The sequence below is a fragment of the Xenopus laevis genome, chromosome 8S (assembly GCF_017654675.1).
Source record: "Xenopus laevis strain J_2021 chromosome 8S, Xenopus_laevis_v10.1, whole genome shotgun sequence".
NCBI classification, from domain to species: Eukaryota; Metazoa; Chordata; class Amphibia; order Anura; family Pipidae; genus Xenopus; species Xenopus laevis.
Genome location: NC_054386.1, coordinates 20,541,169 through 20,567,686, shown reverse-complemented (window position 1 = coordinate 20,567,686; position 26,518 = coordinate 20,541,169). Strand labels below are relative to the sequence as shown.

The window sequence follows — 26,518 nt, the reverse complement described above, 5'->3', positions numbered from 1 at the left end:
AAATGGGATCTGATCTGCAACATTTGATTGCAATTAAAAGTAGCACAACAAAAACCATTACCAGTTAAGAGGGGTCCTTAGAGAACAGGAATGTTCAGAGAGATCGCAAAGTAACTGAGCTGGTCTAGGATAGAAAAAAAATAAATAGGAAGAAATACGTAGTTACTGCATATTTAGAAGGTATTTTTGATTGCAAGGTATATAGGATCTTCTGTTAATAAAATGCACAACTTTCTATCTCAGTCTGTGAGAAGTTTAATTCACACAACTTGTGTCACTGGAACCCGACTGGATGTGTGAACAAACAGGCTACCCTGATATTGCAACGCTTATGTACTATAAAGAAATGACTGACAGCATATTATAAAAGAAAGTTGCCTAACAGCTTGGCATAGATCGTTTTCAAGGATAAAAGAAGTGGTTTAAAAAGCAAAGGCATCTCTGAGGTATATTTCAAATGCACCACTTGCATTCTTCTATATTTGTTATTCTCATCATAACAATGGACAAAAAGGACAAACAACTCCGCTAGAAAACCCATGAGAAATATCAAATCTATAAAATCTTATACGAGGATGATTCTAGTAGTAAAAGATCAGGCCAGTCCAACTTTTAATACACTGTCATCATACTTCTCTGTTCCTTATTGCTAGGCATGAGTTTGCTGTGAAATGCTCTGCAAACTCTTAATTTCTTTTATTCTGATACTATTATGGCACATTAAAAAAACCAAATGAAAAGCGTATTTCTGCTATTAAACACATGGCCTGAAATTAAAACTCTTGTCGGTTAAGAGACAATGTTAAGCTCACAAGAGGTAGGTCAAAGGCTTACCTTCAATCCTAATCAATGGTCATTAAAATAAATGGATTGCAAAGGATTGCCCGTGGTACATAAGGTTAGCATAATTGTTCTTTCTTGATGCTTTTTTTGCTAGCAAAAAGCAGCATTATAGCATAATCCTTGGCATGACTTTGATGAGTGTATGAGATGGTTGCGTTTACAGCTGGTTAACAGACTGCCCACGCAGTATACCAGTTTAAGAAAAACGAGATAATAGGCTCAGTAACTTCATTTAAAAGAAAAACGTCTATCAAATAGAAAACGACCCTGTACAAATAATAACATGGCAGGAACAGCATTGCTAAAAGAAAAACTGCCCCAAACATGCAAAGCTAGAAAGCACATCCAGTCATCAAAAAGAAACTATTTCTCATATTACGCCGGGTGTATCGTGGTAAAACGGTGATGACCACATTCTGCTACTTTAAATAATGGATTTATACTTGCAGCAGGGGCTGACAATATTTCTGCCACTTGCAGGCTGACCCAAGAGAAAACAAACATGCATCAGGATGGAGTTTTAGACTGCACATACAAACCCAGAAAAATGAGGTTTGCCTATCTGGTCTTCTTTGGATTTCTGGACTAAAAAATAAATACTTTGCTTCATTTAAGAAAAGAGTGCTTTACTGACTGGATAGTGAAAACTGGAGATTATTAACCGACAAACAAAAAGAAATCGGTCAAAAAAAAAAATATAGATATGGGTTTCACGGACTGTCGCTCTACAAAAACGAAAGTAAAAATGCACAGGTGCAACATGTAACTGTAAAAAGATCAAGGTGCCAACTTAAAAAAGGTCCTATTCAAAAGAAAATCACCAGATGCAGTGCTGATAGAAACTAACGCATGCAGCAACGAATAAATCATTTAAATTAGGGCAAACTGGAGTTATAATGATGGGTCATCTATCCTGCCCAAAGACACAGCTCAGTATTCCACACGTTTTAGGCACAGAGAAGTCAAGAGGTGATTTTTAAAGAGCAGACTTCTTGTAGAGAAAGTCTGGTTTGTTCGGAGACCTCCTTTCTCTGCCTACTGCATCCTCTCTTTCAAGGTCCATATTCCTTTGTGCACCGTGATCCAATAAATCGCTGTCAATGATTCTTCTGAAGGATCGCTCTTCCTGTATATCAGAGCCATAGGCAGGTCTGTTTGAGGTCAGGCCGTAAGTTAGATCAGTTTCTATTCTAGTCCTTCCCCTTGTGTGGTGATGACCATGGTTTGCATTTTCCTGGGCAGCTAGAGCCAAATCTAATCGCTGTGGAGGCTGTTCTAAGACATCAAGGTGTAACGGTTCATTTTTTTTCCTGTGTGAATGACTGTCTTGGGAAAACATATACTCTCTCCTCAAGTCCTCTTGCTTTTTAGGGGAAATCTGGCTTGAGCGATAAGCAGATTTTAAGCTACTTGATGGCAGCTTACTGTGGCTGTACAAATCAGGACCAAAATAAATACCTCCTTGGGAGGGAACAGTGGAATGCCTACTGGGGATTGGGGTAGATGGCCTGCATGCCGAATTTGAAAAATCATAAAAGTCTGGATACTCCGTTTGGCTTTCTCTTGCCTCCATTTTTTGCTCTACATTTTGTTTCTTCCTTGAGCTGTGCATGTGCCGGGCTGAAATACATGAAATGTGTGGCAGAGGGCCAGGCATTAACTCTGACACTTGCTGGCTGAGCTGTGTGTTCACCGTTAGTTCAGGCAATCTTCTGTCTTTTAGTGTCATGGTGGACACGCCCATTGCAATATCCGGCATGAACTCATTTAGAATCGGCTCACCACACTGGTAAGAAAAAGAAAATAATATAAGATATTAAAAAATAAGATCAAAAAGTTTTTTTGAAAAAAATTACCGGGAAATCAGCAGTTCTATATGTGCGTGATAAATGTTTGGAGAATGATGTTAAAGGGATTCTGTCATGATTTTTATGATGTAGTTTTTATTTCTAAATTACACGGCAAATAATTCACTCTACAATATAAAATGTAATTTCTGAACCAGCAAGTGTATTTTTCTTTTAGTTGTAGTATTGGTGTGTAGGTGCCATCTCAGTCATTTTGCCTGGTCACGTGCTTTCAGAAAGAGCCAGCACTTTAGGATGGAACTGCTTTCGGACAGGCTGCTGTTTCTCCTGCTCAATGTAACTGAATGTGTCTCAGTGGGACCTGGATTTTACTATTGAGTGCTGTTCTTAAATCTACCAGGCAGCTGTTATCTTGTGTTAGAGAGCTGCTATCTGGTTACCTTCCCATTGTTCTGTTGTTGGGCTGCTGGGTGGTGGAGGTGAAATCGCTTCAACCTTGCAGTACAGCAGTAAAGAGTGACTGAAGTTTACCAGAGCACAAGTAACATGACCAGGGGGCAGCTAGGAAACTGACAATATATCTAGCCCCATGTCAGATTTCAAAATGAAATATAAAAAAATCTGTTTGCTCTTTTGAGAAACGGATTTCAGTGCAAAATTCTGCTGGAGCATAACTATTAATGCTTTTGTAAAAAACCTGTTTTCCCATGACAGTATCCCTTTAAGTTACCCTTAGGAGCAGTTCAATGTAAGATTGAATCTGCAGAACCCTCTTTTCCTCCTGGATCTGTCGGTAATTTGCACTTGCACCCTTTTATGACAGAGCTGTAATGTAGTTTGCAGAATATGTTATTGCTTTATGAAACAATAATAATAGCAGTAGTTCAGGCTGCTGATCTAAGTGTTCAAGGTAGATGGTGTTGCTGATTTGAATTACATTTTGATGGTTTCAATTGTGTCATGATGGTAAAACCCATGTGTCACTTCAGTCTCCCAAAATCGTTTCCCAAAATGTTGACTCAAGAGGAAACATCAAATTATTTTGGAATACTGAAGCAACACATGGGTTTGTTTTGCTTATAGTTCCAAGGAGCACAAACAATTGGGCCAGTTAGGTATTATTAAAGTTAGCAGGCACTGACAAGGCAAAAAAACAACTTTTTTTCTGAATTCAATGATGCCTGGCACCATTGCAACAATGTAATTTTTTTGTATTCTTCCCAGAAAAAAATATGTGTTGTGCCTTCTGCGGTCCTACTGCCTTCAGCTACATTTTTTTTCTATTTTTAATTAGAATAAGAAGGTGCCAGACATCACAAAAAATCTTGCAGCAATCCACCAGGCAGAAATGCCTGGAGTTCTAAATTTTGTCTAAATGTTAAAAAAAAGTCTAAAAAGTGATAAATATCCCGCCGATGCTGCGTTTAGTTTTTCTGCGTTCAGCCGCAGGGGAGTGCAGGAATAAACGCATTTAGCTTTTTTCAATGGGGCTGTACTCACACAGGCGCGTGTAGACGCCAAACGCAGGAAAAATGCAGCATGTTGCGTCTCAACCTGCGTTCAGCGCCTACACGCAGGGGAGCGCAGCATCAACTGCTCGTTAGTAAGAGCCCTAAAGGGTATATAAATATTATATAAATATAATTTAAACAATCGTTAAAAGAATATGCATAATTTCTGATGTAACTGATGAGCACAAACTTACCACTTGCTGTTCTGCTGCCATTGCTGCTGCTGCTGCCGCCACCGTTTGCCTCCCAAGTCCCGTATTGTTCGTACAATCAGGTGGAACTGCTTTCGATCCTGGTAAGTAGGTGGGAGGTGTGGCTTTTGGGATTGTCCGTGAGTGAAACAGCGAATGGTTGCAGGGGTAAGAAAAAGAGCGGGAGGGATGCTGGCTGGGTACTCGATGCTTCCAACCAGATTTGAACTGATTATGCATAGGAGCTGCTGGTGGTTGGTAAGGTGGTGGTGGTGGGGGCAGTGGAGGATGGAAGGCCACATAAGGGTCTATGTCGGTAAACATTGTTTCAACAGCAGGAGTACTATTTATCCGGCATCTTCCAGACTGCCGCACGGTTAGAAGTGGACTTTCATCCCCAAAACGCTCATCAGGAAAGAACTTGTGAGGATTCTAACAATTAAACATAACAAAAAATTTAAGTTTTAGAAATAGCCACTAAATGAAATTTATAAACACAAATGCAGTATATGTTGTGAGCAATTTGGTCTGTTATTCACACAAAGCCCATTAAAAGCAATTCAACGAGCTTTTCTCTTCCTTTCACCATTACTATTGATGGCATGACCATTAACCCGGTTAACTCAGCGCGCTGCTTGGGGGTCATCTTTGACCAGTCCCTTTCCTTCTCTAAACATATTAATAATACTGCCAAAACCTGTCGTTTCTTCCTCCGTAATATAGCCAAGATACACCCCTTTCTTTCACAAACAACAGCCAAAACACTAATCCATGCCCTTATCCCATTTAGACTATTGCAATCTCCTCCTAACTGGTCTTCCTGACTCCCACCTCTCTCCCCTCCAATCAATCTTAAACTCTGCTACCAGGATCCTTCTGCTCTCTCCTAAAAAGGAACCTGCTCAACCCCAACTAAAATCCTTAGCGTGGCTGCCTGTTAAGCAAAGGATAACATATAAAACCCTTCTATTAACATTCAAAGCCCTTCACTCCTCACTACATTTCTTCTCTTGTCTCGCTATACGATCCTGGTTGTCTTCTCCGCTTCTCTCAGAGCCACCTTCTCTTCACACCATCCACCTCTCGTCTCAAACCCTTTTATCTTGCTGCTCATTACCTCTGGAATTCCATCCCTGAATTCCTCCATAAGGAATCCTCTCTTAATCACTTCAAGAAAAAATTAAGAGCCTACCTTTTGGACCACTAGAACATTAGCCTAGTCCTGTGTCTACTTACTATGCCTTACCTTGTGCACTTTTTCATTTCCAATTTGTGCCTGTGTGTTAACCTCCCATCCACTTAGATTGTAAGCTCTACGGGGCAGGGACCTCCTTCCTACTATCTCTCTTACCACATAGCACTTAAGCTCTTTGTCCTGATATGATTCTGTATATGTTTATTATGTGATTTGTCTTCCCTGTGAATCTAATAAGACCAATATTTTTTTACATACTTTAGTATCTTTGAATACATCGGTTTCCTCTATCTAAAAATATCATACAGGCAAGCTCTACGAGAAAGGGGAAGAGTAACCTCTGTAATTCACTGTGTAAATGTGTCCGTGTAGTGATACAAAATATGAAAGCAAAACATTTCAGCTCCACTTTTATGATTCAATTTCATCAATGAAACCACTAGTTAGTAAGCCAATAACAGTACCTGTAATAATTCTGCTGCTGCATCTGAAAGACCAAACTCTCTCAAAACTCGTATCTGATTTTCATAACTGACCGTAGCACCTTCCCCACAGTTTAAGGCATATGCCCGCTGAACCTGCTCAGTAAGACGAAGTTCCTGGAGCCGCCGTATCATTTCTTTCAACACATGAACAGGGGGAACTAAAAAGCAGGAGAGAAAAGACATCAGAAGACAGCCATTAAGGCAGACTTCAACCCCATTTCCAAATAAATAAGTGTACTTTGCCAAAGCAGGAAGCAATTGAACACTTAGGGGCAGATTTATCAAGTTGAATTGACTTGAATTTCGAATTTTCTTTATGGTCAAAGACCAGGGAGTTATCCAAGCTTGATTCGAGATTTATCATACTCTGAACCTTTAAGAATTCAAATTCCACTATTCACCAAGGAAAAACTGCCGAATTCATGTTTTAGTCAATGGGAGAGGTGCAGGGATCAATTTGGAGATGTTTGCAGCCTTCCTGACATTTTTTTTTGGAGAAAAAAAACTCGGTTCGAGTTTGATCGAATTCGATTAGAGTTTTCAGTAGGGATGTGCCGAATCCAGGATCCGAATCCTTGTACATGGCCAACCGAACCCTAATTAGCATATGTAAATTAGGGGTGGGCAGGGGAATCACGTGAATTTTCGTCACAAAAGAATATTTTTTTCCACTTTTTCATTTCCTGCCCCTAATTTGCATATGCAAATGCAAATAAGGTTTTTGACGGTATTCGGCTGAATCTTTAACCAAAGATTCGGGATTCAGACAAATCCCAGATAGTGGATTTGGTGCATCCCTAGTTTTTCAGGTTGTTTAAATTCTTCAGAGTATTAAGAATGCGATTTTATTACTAATTTTCGACTAGTCGAATTTCAAATTGATGTGAGTTTTAAACATTTATCGGAGTTTTAAAATTTGACCCTTGATTAATGTGCCTCCAAATTGTTATCAGAATCTTGAAAGTCGTAGAGTAACAGATTAAATATAAACAGTTTTTCCATTTTCCTGTGCAACAAAAAAATGGCTCATTATAAATAGAAAAAAAGCCAAGCATAAATTTTGCTTTGTTGTTAATATTTTCTGCACTGCAAGTTCTGACTCCAGAAACGGAAAGAAGTGACTTCTGCTACAATGTTTAAAATAAACGAAGGAGAAAACAGCTTTTAAACCAAAACGGGACAATTTTTACAACATTCCCCAAGAATTTGTTTTTTCAGAAATGATTCCCTAAAATATGTTAGATAATACAAAGAATGTATTGAATTACCAGTCCATTGGCCTGAATAAAGGTATAGAATTTATAACCCAGAATGCTTGGGACCTGGGGTTTTCCAGATAGGGTTTTTTCCCGTAATTTGGTTCTCAAAAGTTAACTAAAATTATTTAAAACACTGAATAAACCCAATAGGATTGTTTTGCCACAAATATGAATTTATGCAACTTAGTTGGGATAAAGTGCAAGTTAATATTTCATCGCTACAGAAAAAAATGAAATTATGAAAATAATTGGAGATGGTCTTCTTGTAATATAGAGCGTCTGGATACCAGGTTTCTGAAAAGGGATCACATAGCTGTACTAAAATGCAACATATCTTGATCATACACATCCATAAGCAGTATGCATAACAGGGCCAAAGTTGTATGTGTTTGCATCATGCCAAGCATTCACTACTGAGGAAGTTGCAGGATGCCATGACATATGTAAACCATTTGGTTCTATTATATCTCCTTCTCATGGATGTGTTTTATTAAGATCATAAAAGTTACAGCTTGGTATTTTGCATGCACTCTGGATTGTTTACGAAACTAGATTAGTAAATAGAACGTTACCTGGTATTTCATTTGCCACAACAGTAGGAGGGACTGCCTGGCTGTTGCTCATCTGCTGGTGGTTAATCATGTGACAGCACTGAGGTACTGCATTGTTCACCATGTAGAGAGTGTCTGGGACATTGGACATTCGAACCATCCTCAAACGAACCAAATCCGTCTGTTCTACCATCATCTCATCAAGTACTGACTTTAATAAAATAATTTTTTTTATAAATAAGAGTGTCTATCATGTGAGACAATTTTTACATTATTTTATGCACTGTCTACCCAGAATCTGCAAATGTTTTATTAATTAGCAGACAGGACAAAAGGGGTTCATCCTATGTGTGTGTTCTCTGCCCAGAAAAACAATGTCCAAAAGCCCAAAAATGCCTTTGTATTTGAGACAATTGCATTTACTGTCTGCTTGCTTGACAGTAGAATTGCCTTATTGTAAAGGCCAGTCGACACGAGCAGATTCGGGGAGATTAGTCACCCCAGCGACAAATCGTCTCTTCTTCGGGGCGACAATCTCCTCAAACTGCCTTCCCCCTGCCGGTTAAAATGAAAATTGCCTGTGGCAATTCACACGCGGCGCTTCGTTTTCCAAAGTCGCCCTAAGTTTCCTTGTGAGGCAACTTCGGAAAACGAAGCACCGCGTGTGAATTGTTGCAGACGATTTTTATTTTAGCCGGCGGAGGGCAGGGGGACGGCGATTCGGGGAGATTGTCGCCCTGAATTAGAAGCGATTTGTCGCTGGGGCGACTAATATCCCCGAATCTGCTCGTATGGACTGACCCTTAGAGATTGCTACCTTCTGCAATAACTACTGTTAATTCTACTGGCTGATTCCAATTCTATTAGACAGAGTGGTGCAAACAAACACTCCTTGGGAATAACACTGGGCATGAATGGCACATAGCCCCTTTATTGTCATCAAATACATAAACCATTGTGCTTGGCCCTGTACATTTAGAAAGAGACAGCACTGCACAATGTAACTGCTTTTAAATGAGCTACAATTTATTCTACTTAATGTTTCTGGAGGTGTCTAGGACTTGGACTTTTCTTCCTACTGTGTGTTATTCCCATAGCAACTTCTAGATTTTTTTTTAGAAATACAACAAATTCTGCCTTTGTTTTGATAAATACAAAGTCTTCTCCAACCTTCAGTTAACTAAAGTGCCCAGTGTCTCGTACTGTATTTAATGTATTTGGGGCTAAAGCTCTCATTGGATAATGAATTTAGGATCTGAAGTCCTTGTTCTTGGTGGAGAGCACTCCTGTGTACAACAGTAATGTCTAACTCATTTTGTTGGGCACTCTGAACCTCACTTATAATTCATCCCTGTGGCAGAAAAAGGAAGTAGTAGCAAAATGTAGATTTTAATTCATTATGCAAAAAATATACACCCTTTTAAAGGAACAGTTCAGTGTAAAAATAAAACTTTGAAAATAGGTAGGCTGTGCAAAATAAAAAATGTTTCTAATATAGTTAGTTAGCCAAAAATGTAATGTATAAAGGCTGGAGTGACTGGATGTCTACCATAACAGAACTTCCTGCTTTTCAGCTCTCTAACTCCGAGTTAGTGATTATAAGGGGGGCCACATGGGACATAACTGTTCAGTGAGTTTGCGATTGAGCCTTAGCATTCAGCTCAGATTTAAAAGCAACAGTTATGACCCGTGTGCCCCCCTGATTGCCCCCCTTATTGCCTGGTAACCAATCACTGGAAACCAAGAGAGCTGAAAAGCAGGAAGTATTGTTCTAGCTATTATGTTAGACATCCAGTTACTCCAGCCTTTATACATTACATTTGTTGCTAACTAACTATATTAGAAACAATTTTTTATTTTGCACATCCTATTTACCCAGTTTTTATTTTTTTACTGAACAATTCCTTTAAACATCATATACTCACTGTAGGCCAATTAAAACCATAAAGTGCTTTCCCTTACTCGAGGGACACATTTATCAAGTCCATGCGCTTTTCATACTCCCCCACACAAAATTTTAACATGAATAAGGTATTTACACGGTGTTTGCTTCCCTACACCTTCTAACAGAAATCCCGGGGCCTGTTATTTAGAAGGTGCGGGGGAAGCAAACACCATGTATATACCTATATACCTTATCAAGGTTAAGATTCTATACAGTAAAAAAACAAGAGCTGGCACAACTCCTAGGTAGCAGCATAATCAGAATCAAATGTATAAAATAGCTTTTTTTAATTTTTGAAGAGAAAAAAATCATTTAGATATTAGACTTGTTACCTTGGCCTCTTCTACATATGGAGAAAACAATCGAGGGCGAACATAAATTCCAGCATTCTTTTGCCGTAACCAAGAGTTTGATTTTCCTCCTTCTGAAGTTGGCAACATGTCTGTAGGAGGGGTGCTTATTAGGCCTCGCTTCATCTAAAGAGAGTAGAAAGGAATTAGGTAGCATGTACTGAGCATGACATAGCATCACAGTGCAGTCAAAAGTGAAAAAGGAAAAATATCACATAGGGCTAAAAAAAAAAATAAAAAAAAAAACATAGGAAGCTTTAAAACACTAGTTGCCTCTAGGCCAACTTGTGGCACATCATATACATGTCAACGAGAAGAAACCTGTTTTAGCACCCAATTAAACAAAACTAAAGATGAAATGTCTCATATTTCTAAAAGTTGTAAGCCCCCTGCTAGACCCAAAACACATGTTCTGCTCTCAGAAAAGAAAAAAAAGAAAAAACACTCACAGGGTCACTTAGTATGTCACTGTTCAGCGGGAGAATGTGCTCGATGCGTACAAACGGTAACAGTGGAGATAGGATTTCTCTTAACTCTTCAGTATCAAGGTCTCTCCTTTTCACACCTCGCTTGTTTACACTATGAGCTGTGCCACTCAGTAAGTTAGGCTCTGCACAAGAGGAGAAATACATTCACTTCAGCTGGTTCCAAGGACTAACAAAATACATTTTGTGAATAGCCCATAAAGTAAAATTCTAACTTTTTTTTTGCAGATAGCCTAATGGAGAAAAAACCCCAAAAATAATCAGACAGATATCCATCAAACAAGTTTAAAAATCCAGTCGGAGTGTCACTGGAGTTGTGGAGAAACAGGCACCCTATACCACATCTTTTTGACTTGCCGTCTATTAGAAAGTTACTGTAAAGAAGTGTTATCCTTATTAGAACCCCTGCTGGGTCTCAATCTACAACTAGATTCACAAATCTTCTTGTTAGGATTGCTATTTCCTTATCTTAAAAAGCATTAACAGAAATTGTGTAATCACATTTTGACAGCATCCAAAAGAGTTATAGCACGTAACTGGAAAAGGGCACAACCTCCTAATGGCACTGAACTAAAAAGTTAGCCATTCAGGACATTCGGCGGATGGAATACCTAGCAGCACTACATCGCTCCCAATTACCAAATTTCGAGAAAGTATGGAATTCATGGGACATTTTGCACCCTTTGACAACATAGTAGAGTATTTTAAGAAGCCGATACCTCCACAGATACCCCTGGACTCAGAAGGTTTAAAATGTTATCTTTTCTTAATTTTTTCTTTTTTTCCCTTTTCGTTTCTTTCTTTTTTCAAACATATGATTCACATGACTCACTGTTTCCCAATTGGGAGATGTTCCATAATGCATAAGACGTATTCACAAAATGGATAATATGCTTTAGATGTGCTAATGTGAACAATGAAATGATAATCTTATTCAATATGTACAATGTGAAGATATGGATGATATGAAAGTGAAAAATCAAACTGAAATAGAGTTAAAATAAAAAAAATCCAGTCGGTCTGAGGACTGCATCGGCTTGTTGAGTAGGAGCCCGAGTAGGTGCCTACTATGATCCAATCATTTGGTTAGTGGGACAGATCTGGTTAATTGTTGATCTCACCACACTAACTTGTATGGAGAACTTTAAAATGAAGTGCACATCACCACATTCCTATATTATAAAGCTGTAAACGGAAGCAAAATTTGGGTGTAAAAAGCAGTGAAAATCAAAATATACCCGCTTTATAACTGCTTTTTAGGGTCAGGCCACAAAGGGCGTTTTGGGGAGATTTGGTCGCCTTCCCTGACTCTGAGCCGGCTAAAATGAAAAACGCCGGCGCTAATCACACGCAGCGGTTAGTTTTCCGGAGTTGCCTCATAAGGAAACTTCGGGCGACCTCAGAAAACGAATTGCCACGTGCGATTAGCGGTATTTTTTTTTTTCATTTTAGCCAGCGCAGAGTCAGGGAAGGCGTTTGGGGAGATTGGTCACCACAAAAACGAGGCGATTAGTCGCCAGGCGACCAAATCTCCCCAAAACACCCTGTGTGGCCTGACCCTTACTCAACTTCAGGGTTCACGCCCGATATGAGGCCATATAATGGTAAATGAAAGTAAATAAAAATACACCCGCAACACAAATACACACAATTTTTAACTATGTAATGGTTTCTACTTGCCGATATCTGAAATGTTTATAAACAAAGGGTATAAAAAATATTTAGCTGTTTGCTATAAAAACAATTTACACACTTATATAAATATGTCACTTTAAAGGTGAACTTCCCCACTGACTAAAAATGAATTGCATGTAAGGGAGCACACTTACCTCTGTCGGCTATCCTTTTCATCAGCTGATATTCACCCCACTTAATAAGATATTTAAGTATGTCATGCTCACTTGCCTTGAAAAAAAGAGAGTAAAACATTTTCTTAAGTAGAAGGATCTAAAAACATTTTTTTCCATACTTACTGCAATATAAAAACAAAAACTACAAGTGAGTTTTGGCATGACATTTTATCTACTTCGTCCATCCAGCAGAGCGCACAGCAAGTGTTTTTTTTTTTTTTGCATATGCAAATTAGGATTCGGTTCGGTATTCGGCCGAATCTTTCGCGAAGTATTCGAGGGGTTCGGTCAAATCCAAAATAGTGGATTCGTGTGTCTCTAATTTTGGGGATGTCTATTGTTTTGGTGCCTAAACATTTATAAAAACATAAGTATACATTGCAGTGACCAAATAGAAATTGTTTATAGTTTACATCATTGATTTAGCTCTTGTAATGAATGTTGCAGCACCATTTAGTTATACTGACTTCAAACCATCATTAATACAAACACAAGGTCAAAGGGTGTGACAATTTAAAAGTGAGACTGTTTCCGTACATGGTGGCAGAGCCACATATATATTGTAGTTACCTGAAGATAGTCAGACTGGATTACATTTATCAAGTGATCTTTGTTCAGTTCATAGAAAACATCCGAAATCATGATCTGGCTAAACTCCTCACAGAGGAAATGCAAGGCTTGTCGTTGAACCCAGTTGGAACCATATGGTTGAGCGCTCCACTTTAAGATGGTGATAAGTGTGTCCAGAGAGATGCTCTCAGCGACTATGTCTTCGCAGCCTGGGTGGACGAGAAACATCAGACACACTAAGGAGAATCCATCACAAAGAGATGCAGTTTTCCTCAAGCTGTGTAGTTTAAAAGAACAGTAACACTAAAAAATGAAAGTGTTTTAAAGTAATGAAAATATCGTGTACTGTTGCCCTGCACTGGTAAAACTGATCTGTTTGCTTCAGAAACACTACTATTGTTCATATAAACAAGCTCCTGTGAAGCAATGGCAGAAATTTAAAAAAAGGCTATATGGCACAGGATAAATAGTGGATAACAGTTAACACATTATGTTCTACAGCAGGGGTGTCCAAACTGCGGCCCGAGGCATATGAATGCGGCCCAGCTTGAAACACTCCAGAGGAAATGTCATAATAGTATAATAAGTCTATTTACTGTAATATCCAGGTGTCCCATATTCCAGGGTATAGCTCCAACTGGTTATCCAACTGGCATTGTAGTTATTTTATGTGTATTTTCTTTACTTTTACAAATCAAAAGTGTTTGTGTATCTCATGTGTGACCCCAGACAATTTTTCTTTTTCCAATGTGGCCCAGGGAAGCCATGTTTGGACAGAGTTTATCTGCTATCAGCTGTGTAACCTGAGCCTTTTCTCCTTTGAATGGCTGCCCCCATGGCTACACAGCAGCTTATTTATATAAACAATAGTAGTGTTTCAGAAGAAAACACACCAGTTTTACCAGTGCAGGGCAACACTGCGTTATATTTTTATTACATTAAAACACTTTCATTTTTGATTTTACGGTTTCTTTAAAGGCAGTTCCAATTCATAGCTCACCTGCCCATCTCATTTACTAATGGTAAGTAAATCCTTACAAAAACAAGTTAGAAATGCTGTACCATAGGGTTGCCACCTAGCTGCTATTTTACAGTCCTGGCCAGGATGATGCTTCATGACAATGTTATTAACAGAATATATATATATATATTTTTTAAAGAAAAGTTGGCAACCGTAGTTGTACATATTGTTTTGGCTTACTGTCATATTAAGACTGTTATTAAGACAAGCCTTGCATCATCTCAGAATCTTGTTTGTGCACCAGAATGCGGGACCTGATGTCCATCCCCATACACTGGCTACACAATTAAATGGTGAAGAGAACGGGGGAATGTGGGGAGAGCAGTGATTCATGAATGGAAAGGGATTGTCTGCCCTGTCTCTATGCCCAGGGCATAGAGGAGGGGCAGACAATATTTGATTGACAGCTGAGATGTTTAAATGATCTTACAACAGCTATGAATGCTTTAATAAAAAATAGAAATTAGATTTCATGTTTAATTTGAAAAGTACTTTTATTATACAGCTTTTTGTGTCTGGGTGACAGGTCCACTTTAAATGTTATGCTCAAAACTATATGCGCAATGTGTGGAAAGTCAACAAAGCCTATAAAGAGAAGCACACCCACCTTGGAGCATGGAGGTGGATCTCTGTTATTGACGGTTATAGCGGTTCAACTTTAAACTTAGATTTTGGAAAAAACATAAAAAATAAATAATGGAAAGTAATTGAAAAAAGTCTTTATTTCTGGGGAACAATCTAAAAACAACTGAATTGAAAAAAAAAGTGTTTGAAAGGTGAACAACCCCTTTAACTTTTAGTATGTTATAGAATGGCTAATTCTCAGCAATTTTTCAATTGGCCTTCATTATTAATTTTTTACATTGTTTGCTAATTATGCCTTCCTCTTCTGACTCTTTCCAGCTTAAACATCTTAAAAACAATGTTCTGTAATACTACAACTATATTGTCATTGCTACTTTTGATTACTCATCTTTCTATTTAGGCCCTCTCATATTCATATTCCAGTCTCTTATTCAAATTAATGCATGGCTACTAGGGTAATTTGGAAGCTAGAAACCAGATTGCTGCAACTGGAGAGATGCTGAATAAAAAGCTAAACAACGACAAAAAATCAAAACCAATTGCAAATGGTCTTAGAATATTACTCTCTACTAGTAGTGATGTGCAGGTCAGGTTTTACACAACCCGCACCTGCCCCATAACCGACCTCCCTGTGCCTGCCCGAGCCCGACTTCCGGGTTCCTTTTATAGACCTGCTCAGACCCGGTGATGATGTCACAAAAGGGGGGGGGAGCTAGCAGGCACTCTGTTATAAACCCGGAAACTGTCAGTGCAAGGTGGCAGCCGAAGGAAGAACAGCTCGACCCGGACCTGGCAGCCACCCATCACTACTCTTTACATCATTCCAAAAGTTAACTCAACTGTGAACAAACACTTTGCTGCTGCTCCCTAAAAGAAAACATTTTTAAAAAACTCTGTCCTGTATACTGTAGATTTTGAGCTATACATTGACACTCGTGAATACTGATTTTAATTTTGAAAAAAAAAAAAACCTTTTACTTTGAGTTTTGTCCGCATTTTATCATCAAAGAGGGTTTCAATTCCCTTTACCGACTTTGTTGTCCTTTTGGGTTTAATTAATGTTTAAAATGATACTTTAGTAGACTTAAGGTGTGAAGATCCAAATTATGGAATGTTATCTTGAAAACCCCAGGTCCTGAGCATTCTGGATAAAAGGTCCTATACATGTATTGGATACCACTCTGGTTTCTTTTTCCATGAAATAAGTGTAAGTGTTCGTTTAAGAGGGAAGATCAGTGCCTTTTTATGCATACTGTCTATGTCTGAGCAAAGGATAAATTCATTATACATGGAGTATAACTGGGCGTAAAATCTCACAACTTTTCCTCCTTCAGCTGCTCTGAAGAACCCAGAATGTGGCCCTAAATTTTAGCACTATTATATTTAAATAACCTATCAGTTCATATTACTGTCCAATTATATAACACAAAATAAATTTAACAGTTTGCAAAAACCAAATGTAAACAATGCATTAAAATGTGTTGCTGGAAACAACTGCAGTAATGCACGATTATCTCCTAAAAAGCGATACTATGAACAAGCCTTTACATTTTGGTTGCTACTAATTTTCTGCAATCCTACACCTGAGATGGGTAGCCTGTGGCATTCCACCAGTTGGTCAAGTGCCAGATTTATCATCCACAGATTTTGGGATTAAAAGACAAAGTAATTTGCATGACCAATTAACTAACATTCAACCAAATTGATATAAAGATCATACCTTGTGCTAGCATGTTAAATTCTAAGAACAGTGCTATGTGATACAGCTCCATCGCTTCTTCAGCCCGAGTCATGTTGGGCTTTCCAGCTACCAGAGCCTGAACTTCGCTTAAGCTCCCAATTGATGGACTGCAGTGCAAGACATAGGACAGGTCAACTATATCTGTATACATACAATGCAAAATAACCTTTGCATATTTTTTTGGTATTATGGACTCATCCAAAATAATCCGAGTCGGAGTCCTTAATGTTCGGTCTGTAATTTCTTCTCCTGTCCTTATTCGCCTTTGCAGTAAATTACGGAAGAATGGAGATCGAGCTGAAAGAACCGCTTTGTGAGCTCTGAGCTCATCTTCCAGGCAACTTTGTGCTCCAAATCTTTCCACCATCTCAGAGTCTGAAGAAAAGCGGAGGACTGCATCATAGGAGCACATATAATCAAACAATGCACGCAAATCAAAGTCCAAAGAGTTTGGTGTGCCAAATTCTTCACTTAGCTGCACAAGGATATCTACATTTTGGAATCTGGAATCCTCCATGCCAAACTCCCCTGTATAAAGGTAGTGTAAAAGGGCAGAGAACATAGGCATGTCTATACCAGCAGTATTTATATCCATAATAATCTCAGCTCCATATTCAGGGGAAGATGAAAGCAACTTCTTAAAAAATGGACATCTTGCTGCCAATATGGCACGATGTACAGGAAAGCATGTTTCCTGGAATATTAAATCAACATCTGTACAGTACTTGAATTCATAAAGATCAGCCATATCTTTCTGCAAAGTCCTGGCTTCTGGTCTTGCCAAATTTGATTGCAATGAAAGCTCTTTTAAGGCTGATGTGCCCTCATATTCTTCCACAAGTGCATTCACGTCTCTGACATCCCAACCCGACAGCAATTCTCGCATTTGCTTGGCATGATCAGCTGACCGGCTAGATTTACGCCGTTTAATAAACTTCTTTTTAAGTGTAGCAAGGCCAGACGTTTTCTTTTTTTTGTCCTGTGGTTTTTCATAACCATGATCAAGGCTGTACAATTTTGATTCATAGCCATAGCCTTGATGAGAGTAAGATGATGTTCCTATAATTGGACAGAGGAAAAAAAAACTTTGTACCTTAAATTTGTACCTTAGCAGTAAACCAGAGCAACAAATACATTCAATACAATCAATACACCAATACAATCACCAATTTGTGCTCAGGTGCAAATTTGCCAGTCTTGTTAAATAAGCCTCATTATCAATCACACACAAATCACAAACCAATCAATCCCAGGTCTGTTGCAACCAATTAAACTTTATACACAAGTATAATAATTATATATATGACCTGGGTCAAAAATGCCTACTAAAACAAAATAAATATTATACAAAAAGTAATGATACATTCTAAAAATATGGAGAAAAGGATACCTTTTAAAGGGATTCTGTCATGATTTTTATGATGTAGTTTTTATTTCTAAATTACGGTTTACACTGCAAATAATTAATTCTACAATATAAAATGTAATTCCTGAATCAACAAGTATATTTTTTAGTTGTAATATAGGTGTGTAGGTGCCATCTCAGGTCATTTTGCCTAGTCATGTGCTTTCAATAAGAGCCAGCACTTTAGGATGGAACTGCTTTCTGGCAGGCTGTTGCTTCTCCTACTCAATGTAATTGAATGTGTCGCAGTGGGACCTGGATTTTACTATTGAGTGCTGTTCTTAGATCTACCAGGCAGCTGCTATCTTGTGTTAGGGAGCTGTTATCTGGTTACCTTCCCATTGTTCTGTGGTTAGGCTGCTGGGGAGGAAAGGGAGGGGGTGATATCACTCCAACTTGCAGTACAGCAGTAACAGAGTGACTGAAGTTTATCAGAGCACAAGTCACATGACTGGGGGCAGCTGGAAAACTGACAATATGTCTAGTCCCATGTTAGATTTCAAAACGAAGTATATAAAAAATCTGTTTGTTCTTTTGAGAAATGGATTTCAGTGCAGAAGTCTGCTGGAGAAGCACTATTAACTTATGCGTTTTGAAAAAAAAATGTTTTCCCCATGACAGTATCCCTTTAAAGGGAAAGAAACACAGTTTTAGTATTTAAAGTGATTAAAATGTTCTTCTCATTTGTAATATCTATCTAAAACAGTATATTATATGGGCAATATAACAAACCATGTTGATTTCGAAGCTGTAGAACACAATAGCATATTTGTAAAGCTACTTGATATATTTACATAAAAATGTACCTTGGCGTGCAGGGAAATTAATTTCTCTAAACGTATTTAGTGCAAATTTTACCTATAAAAGTCTGCGAGTTGCCCCCTACCCTTGGGGAACACGAGTGAGGGTAGTTTGAGGTGTTTGCTCCCATGTTGTCAGTCACTCTGACATTTTGCCCGATGGCTCTTCCAAGTACAATTCGGCATATTGTACTTTTCATAAATCCAGGTTTTGGGGAAAAGTTTCATATCCATTTCTGTTGAGGCAATACAGTAATATTAGAAACCATTCTAAAAACTGTACTGTACCAATTTTAGGAGAAAACATCAAAAACAAATTTGTGGATTTGAGTAAAAGTAGAAAACAGACAGCAAGAGGCTGTTATTAGTTAAACAATAACCTTTTAATTCATTGCTTCTAAGGCACACTACAGGTGTTCCGTTCCCTGCTATACTGTAGCATAGTTCTATTAACTTATTTTGGTTTTGTGACATAAACTCAAGCAATAAGTAATCCAATCTGAACATATACTTGGTCAACATGTTTGTGGCCCGGCTTCTTGATGCTCTTATATTTACATTAGCAGGATGTGTTTTGTTTTAGTCTAGAAGAATAACATCTGTTCCACAAAAGATTTCTCAAAGCCAACTCCTCGGGTTCACTGAAAATAGCAATATATGAAAAGTCGCCAGCCAAGTATTTACTACAGTTATTTGGATAAACAAGTCAAAGCAGTGTATACATAGTGCAACATGTTCTGAAAAGCGGATGTATTTAAAGGAACACAACAATCAAAAACAAAGTAAAGCTGGCCATAGACACAAAGATCCGATAGTACGAATCCTCGATTCGTACGATTTTCGGGCGGTGTGTGGAGAGTCCCAACATTTTTCGTCCCACGGATATTGGTCGTTTGATCCATCGGACAGGTTAAAAGATTTGTCGGCTGCGGATAATTTCTCTGCATGTATTGCCGATCGTACTGTCACCAGCTTTTGTTGGACATAATTTTCGTACGATTCGGTCAGGGGCAGAACATCGGCTGATCTGTTCTTTTACTGGCAGGGGAAGGAGGGACTAAAACACTGATGTTACAAATTGTAACAACTTTTCCACAGCTTACAGACAGCATGCAGGAACTACATAACCCAAAATGCATTGCACTGTCATGTTTCTTTCCTTATTGAAATCACATGTGCAGGGAATTGTGGGGTTTGGAGGATACAGGCTGAGGACAGCTGGCTGTTGATAAAAAGTAACAGTAGTCAGCCAGCTCAGCAAAGTAGTCAGACAGATCAGTAGGAGAGCAGGGGGCTAGGCTTAGGCAACGGTCAACCATTAAAAATAATGAAAGTTGCTTGAAATTATGTTTACTTTACAAAAAGCTTAAGTTATGTTTTTATGGAGTTCCCCCTTTAAAGGAGAAGGAAAGTTAAAAAAAACAAAAAAAAACAAGCTCCCTCTTTCTCTTCACCATTAACCCCCCATTACCGTATTTGTGCACTTGCATGCCAAAATTGTTCCATAGTGTAAGCTATTTATGAGCAGGCACGGGTGACAAATCATCCTAAAATGCTTCTCCATAGAAAAAAAAATTGAAAATGTTGAAGGTATGACCAACATATCGTTAAGTTGCCCAAAGTTGCCTCTGGAGGAAACTTCGGACAACTTAGTTATATGTTGGTCATACCGCCAGCATTTTCAGTTATTTCCTATGGAGAAGCATTTTCGGAAGATTTGTCACCAGTGCCTGCTCAAATAATCGAGAGCAACAAATATCCAAGTGTGTCACTGCCCTTAGAAATACATAAGACGGTGAAAAATTAACCTTTAAAAGTAAATATTAGAAAAACGGTCACAAAAAAATAGAGTAACTGAAAACGCTTTATTTCTGGTGAACTGAACTGAAAAATTTGCTGAACAATCCCTTTAAATATTTCAAGGCTGTAATTAAATGGTCAAGTGTACATTACTTTCATAGTAGTTATGTCATACTTTATGGCTATTTTGACAAAAAATTCTGAGTATAGTGGGCAAACATACTACCTGAAACTGAAGATGAACAACTTATATGACAAAATATATCCAGACACCCTTCTAATATTGCTTGTACTCACACTTACTGCTGAGATTTTATATGGCGCTGGAAACAATATCAGGAACAAGCCTAAATTCACAATGCCAAGCATCAGCTGATGTAATATAAAGTTCACATCCACTGAACTAGAACAGTGGAACTGCTTTGTAGAGTGATAAATCCATCTATGACATGTGTAATGCTAACTGTAAAAATCTGGTTTGGATGGTTTTTATAGTTTGGGCTGTAGCACCTGGATCCACTGAAAGCAAACCGTAATGTTACAGTGTGAAATTATATTTTGATAAATCCGTGCTTGCTATTTTTGCGGCAGTTTAGAAAAGGTTCTTCTTCGGCACTATAGAGCCCTAATGTAAGCCCTCTTTATCTTTTGTATCAGTTGTATTTTTGCATGTAATCTGTGTGCTAAATGTATGCAACCTTCGACTGTATGGTGCAAATTTATTAAGGTTAGAAATGGGTTTTTTAAAAAAAAAATTGTGTCAAAATTTACAAATTTGAATTTAAAAGCACCAATTCCAATGTAAACTTGAATGTGAGATTTATCACACCTCGACCATGTAAACAGTTCTAACTCGAATATTCGCCACCTAAACCCTGCCAAATTAATTTACAAGTCAACGGCCCATTTGAATATGTTAATAGCCATCTTGACATTCAAGTTTTTTTCGGAGGAAAATTCAATTCCAGTTTTGTTAGCATTCTATTACGAAAATTTTTTGGATCGTTCCCATTCGCTCGCATTTTAGACATTTTTATTTTTTCATAAATAAACTCGCATTCGAGTTGTTAATACATTAGAATTTATAAGAGTAGAAAAAAAATTTCACCAATTCGAAAGTTCAACTTTTGATAAATCCCACCCTATGTTCGTGCTTTATAATTATGTGTTAATAGTAGGGATGCACCAAATCCACTACTGGGGATTCGGCCGAATCCCCGAATCCTTGATGAAAGATTTGGCCAAATGTCGATCCAAATTTGCATATGCAAATTAGGGGCAGGGAAGGAAAGTGGTGAAAAAACCCTTTTGTGACGAAAAGTCACATGATTTCCCTAACCGCCCCTAATTTACATATGCAAATTAGGATTCGGTTCGGCCAGGCACAAGGATTCAACCAAATCCGAATCATCCAGATACGCAGAATCCTGGCCGAATCCCGAACTATATCCTGGATTCGGAGCATCCCTAGTTAATAGTAATATACAAAACAAGACCCATTCTGAACTAGTTTGCAAAGACACCACCAGTTCAGAAGACGGACCTCAGCCCAACTGAACACAGAAGGTTTGTCATAACTGACTGATCAAGATGTGTCAGATAACATTAGCTCCTGCCTAAATGTATTCTATGATTAAAGGGTAACTATCTTAAAAAAAAAAGAAAATCTAATCTAAACTTTCTAAATCTGAAAGAAGAAACTTTCAAAATATAACGGAATTAAAACGTATGTACCATTTCTGAAATAATCACTATTTCCCTCAGTATCTGTTTCTCTTTAATCAGGAGTCAAAGTCAAATTTTGATTGACAGTTCTATCGAATATATATTTTAGGGGAGGCTCTCTTTTCCAGCAGAAGTATTAGAGCTTACTCAAATAACAAATTATTGTTTGTGACTGAACCAAACAAAAAGAACAGAGTTTGGGACAAATCCTGCATGTAGAGACAAGATTTTGATATATCCGTTATTTTGAAAGAATGAGCCCTAACACATCTTCCAGACAAAGAGAGCACACACCTCGCCCAAAGGGTTTGTATCTAAATATCTAAAGGTTTTGTCATCTAAATAAGGGTAAGGACACACTGGACGATTTGTCGCCAACGTTTTTAAAAAGCAAATCGCGGCGACATAACGCTCGTTTTGTCTCTGAACAAAACCAAATGAAAGACGCAAGCTCCTGTGCCCACAGCGCGTTTGTGAATCGCCTGTAGCTCCAAAACGCACTGAGACCCTTTTCCGAGCGATTTATCAGAAATAGCTTGTACTTAGAAAAGCACTGAAATCTCCTAGACACGCACACACATACAGATAAGTAGCAGCAATTGTATTCAAATTACAATGCGAACGCAATGACGCAAGAACGTAAAGACGCCAGGTTACAGCGGGAAGCACAAACCGTTTCCAGTTTGGGTGGAGCAAGTACCGCACAGAGTAATGGGATACAAATCGCTCTGTGCCAATAGTCGCTGTGAATCGTCTGTTCAAAAAAGACGATCGTCTTGTCGCCGCGATTTACTTTTTTAAAACGTTGGCGACAAATCGTCCAGTGTGTCCTTACCCTAAATATGACTTGGACCTGCATGAAGAGCGGTAGATGCTGAGAAGGGGATAGTGAAGAGTAACACAAGACTGACAAACCTGTTGGACTAATCTCATATATTTTTGTTGCACAAATCCTGAGAGTGTGGTGATGTTATCTTATCTATATTTGGATTTTAGATTGAAAGACAGGTATCTGATTTTTGCAAAAGGGGTGTTTCGAATTAGGACTTGTATATATCGCTAGATAAATACATGTACAGACGCTGTAGAACCTGGCCATTATCACAAGTCTACCAGACCCCTCTTAATGGAGTTATGGAATATCAAAGGGAAACCAATTTCTAATCAAGATAGCTCCCCTGGCTAATGAAAAGTAGAGTGGGTTTCTTGAATATGTCAGAAGTAGGTTTAGGGCTGTAATTTGTAATTAAGTCTTTGAACATTACAAAAACAAAAGCCTTGCCCACCCTGTTCACAGCACTAACCAGATAACAACAGAAGGGCATAACTTGTCCAAAGAGCAAAGTTATAGCGCAGAGCTGTGTGCCTAGGTGATTTAATTCAGAATTCGTTTGTGCAATTTATGTTCTTGATATTTAATGTGGCTAAATGCCCCAGTAGTGAAAACACACAATACTTAAATTCTGCTAAATTGAAGTGCAAAATAAAACAAAAACACACTATTAAAGGGCAAATATACTCTCAAATTATCTACAGAACTGTGTTGAGTACAAGAGAATATACATGCTGGCTAACGTTTACAGTCCCTAATTACAGGTTATGAAAAAATCTAGGGAGTTGTCCCTGCTAAGAAAAATGCTTTTTACGGCTGATAAGGCTGGCCATGTTTCTTTGTGGCTCCACTGAATAGGTTTATAAATACAATTGTAGTTGAGGGCAGAGTCCTGCGCGGAACCAATTTCTAAGACCCGGACCCGACCCCGCAATGCGAACCGCGTTTACACACATATTTAAACACTTTGAACTGCTACTCGACGCAGACCTGCAACTGCCTTATCCTCAACACGACCCGCAACCTGCCGACCACTATCAAACCGGAAGTGGTGTTGCTGCAAACCGGAAGTGCCCAATAGCCGAGAGGGACAGAAGTACGCCGTGTGATGTCAGAGAGCTGTGCCTGAAGTCAGATGGGAGTGGAGGGAAAGCTGCAGGGAGAGGACCCGCAACCCGCCCCACGTCCGGTATCTATACCCGCACCTGAAAAGCCTACCCTCATTCCGCAGGGTACCCGCTTTTTTGCGGGTAACCCACGGGTACCCGACCCGCTGCAGGACTCTAGTTGAGGGAGATGAAAAGGGGGTTGTGGCCAACCTGTTAGTCAAGTGTAGTGTCTTAAACTACATATATCACGAACGGCTCCAAGCTGAAATAGAGAGAGATACATTTTGTCCCAATTAGTTGGGCACCTAGTTAAGCTGGCCATAGAACCAAAGATCCACTCATTTGGCGACATCTTTCCCCGATATGCCACTAACGGCATGGCTATATCAGGGGGTAATACGAACGTTCGGACGTGTGGCCGAACAATCTAATTATGATACGCCAAGGGGCTCCGACAGGTCGGTCAGTTAAAAATCAAACCTTCCCGATCTATATCGTGGCCAGATATCGATCGGGAAGACCCGTCGGAAGCCCCCATACACGGGCAGATAAGCGGTCAAATTGGTCCAAACGACCGATATCGGCAGCTTTATCTGCCCGTGTATGGCCACCTTTAGACACAAAGCTATCACCACCATTCACAGATGTTCAAATCAGCTTATTTATACACAGATGCACATCTTAGGAGGTGTCACATCAAAAACCTAAACCCCTTTATTTTTCACAATTCAGGCCAACAGAAAAGCTCTTGCAATGTTTCCAGTCTTTATCAAGCATGTTGCATAACATTGCATAAGCTGTTAAGCTGCTCTAAAATGAGATAAAGTTCTCTTTAGGATCTACTGCATGCAATGCTGTCATATAAAAACACACATCGGCAGTATTGAAGTTTTAGCCGTGCAAACTTGGACAGTACAAAGGCATACAAATTAACAGTACTTAGCATATAAACCTGTAACACAACTCGTTTCTTGGCTCATCAAAGTTAGCTAGTTTAACACTAGACTCTTGCTCTACAGCAACTGTCTTTGTGGAAATATTTGTCTGTCCAATAAAGGGGAACTACTGCCAATAATCCCCTAAAATATTGTGGAAATCGACATCCTCTTGTAGCTTGCAAACAAGAAGCATACGCAGAATGCTTCAATATGACCAATGGGGAGAGATCAGCAGTGACTTCTCCTCTGCGGGCCACTCACACAACTTTGGAACTACAACTCACAGACAGTCACTGCTGGGGGAGGGGGTGTGCTTGAGAAACAGCTGGAGTGTTTAATGATATCTGCCCCTGACATATAACACCAAGCACAAACCACTGAATAGTATAGGGAGTAGTATAGGGAGCAGCATAGGGGATAGTACAGGGAATACTACAGGGAGTACTACAGGGAGTACTACAGGGAGTACTACAGGGAAGGTACCCATTAGCAGCTTGTGAAGGACTAATAACTAGATACTACATGGGAAGCTCTAGTAAATGAAGGGCTGTGACAGCTAAGAGGTTCTGCTGTTCCTTAATGGACACAATAGTCATAGAGCAGCTCAGAGACCTTGCAGGCCGGGCTTGCATAGCAGTGGGTTACCGGCCTGGTTAACCTGAACCAACACGTAGGCCGCTACCAGTCCCCGGCCTGTAGTACTGAGCAGTAAGCACAACCCCGAACTCTAGCTAGAGCCTAGAGCGATACTAGCCCTGCCGATCCCTCCCTCCGTAGTACTACTGCACATCCTACTTACTTTACGAAGGGTCACCGCAGCTCGCTGCTTCCCCGCTAACTTCTCCAGCGGAGGCCATCGCCCTATAACATTCGGCGGACAGTGGCGCTCGGCTTCCTCCCCTTCCCTCCAACTCAGATCCCCACCGCCATCTTGCTTCGGCCCACCTCCGCTGACGTCACCAACACAGCCACGTGACCTAATCCTTGCCAGCCCGGCGCGCTCACGCGAAATTTCAATGTTGTTAGATTTTAGAGCAGCGGAGAGGAGGGGAGCAGGGTTGTCGCAGGTTGGCCGTTTTCCAGCCAAAATGGGCTACTAATTTACTGCCCAGGCAGGTTGTAAAAGTACAAAATAGCCAAGGTACAGATTTGGGCTACTTTTTGGGACTTTGGCCGATTTGTACTTTGGAAACCAGACAAAGTTTTTTCTTGCTCTAATGTGCCAAGCCTGCGTCTCCCAAGGCATGTTGGGCAATGTAGTTTTGTTTAACAATTTGCCAAGTTTAATATAAGACTACAATACCCAGCATGCAATGGGACTGACTTCGGGAAGTCGGGAGTTACCAGATTTGGGGCTCTGTATCCCAGTCTCACGTCTCTCTTAAAGGGATACTGTCATGGGAAAAGATGTTTTTTTTAAATCATATCAGTTAATAGTGCTGCTCCAGCAGAATTCTGCACTGAAATCCATTTTTCAAAAGAGCAAACACATTTTTTTATATTCAATTTTGAAATCTGA

At 39.3% G+C, this 26,518-nt stretch overlaps 1 protein-coding gene across 1 annotated transcript; it reads right to left on the bottom strand.

The window, feature by feature from the left end:
- Positions 1-1,057: 1,057 nt before the first annotated feature.
- btbd7.S (BTB (POZ) domain containing 7 S homeolog) lies at positions 1,058-26,004 on the bottom strand. The gene is made up of 11 exons (XM_018232411.2): positions 25,799-26,004; positions 18,654-18,831; positions 16,370-17,449; positions 13,044-13,252; positions 12,453-12,528; positions 10,588-10,748; positions 10,121-10,264; positions 7,865-8,054; positions 6,013-6,191; positions 4,357-4,785; positions 1,058-2,629 (listed from the first exon to the last, which is right to left on the bottom strand). Exons 2-11 carry the CDS (start codon positions 18,793-18,795, stop codon positions 1,820-1,822), a joined length of 3,420 nt encoding a protein of 1,139 aa, XP_018087900.1. The 5' UTR covers positions 18,796-18,831; positions 25,799-26,004; the 3' UTR covers positions 1,058-1,819.
- Positions 26,005-26,518: the final 514 nt, after the last annotated feature.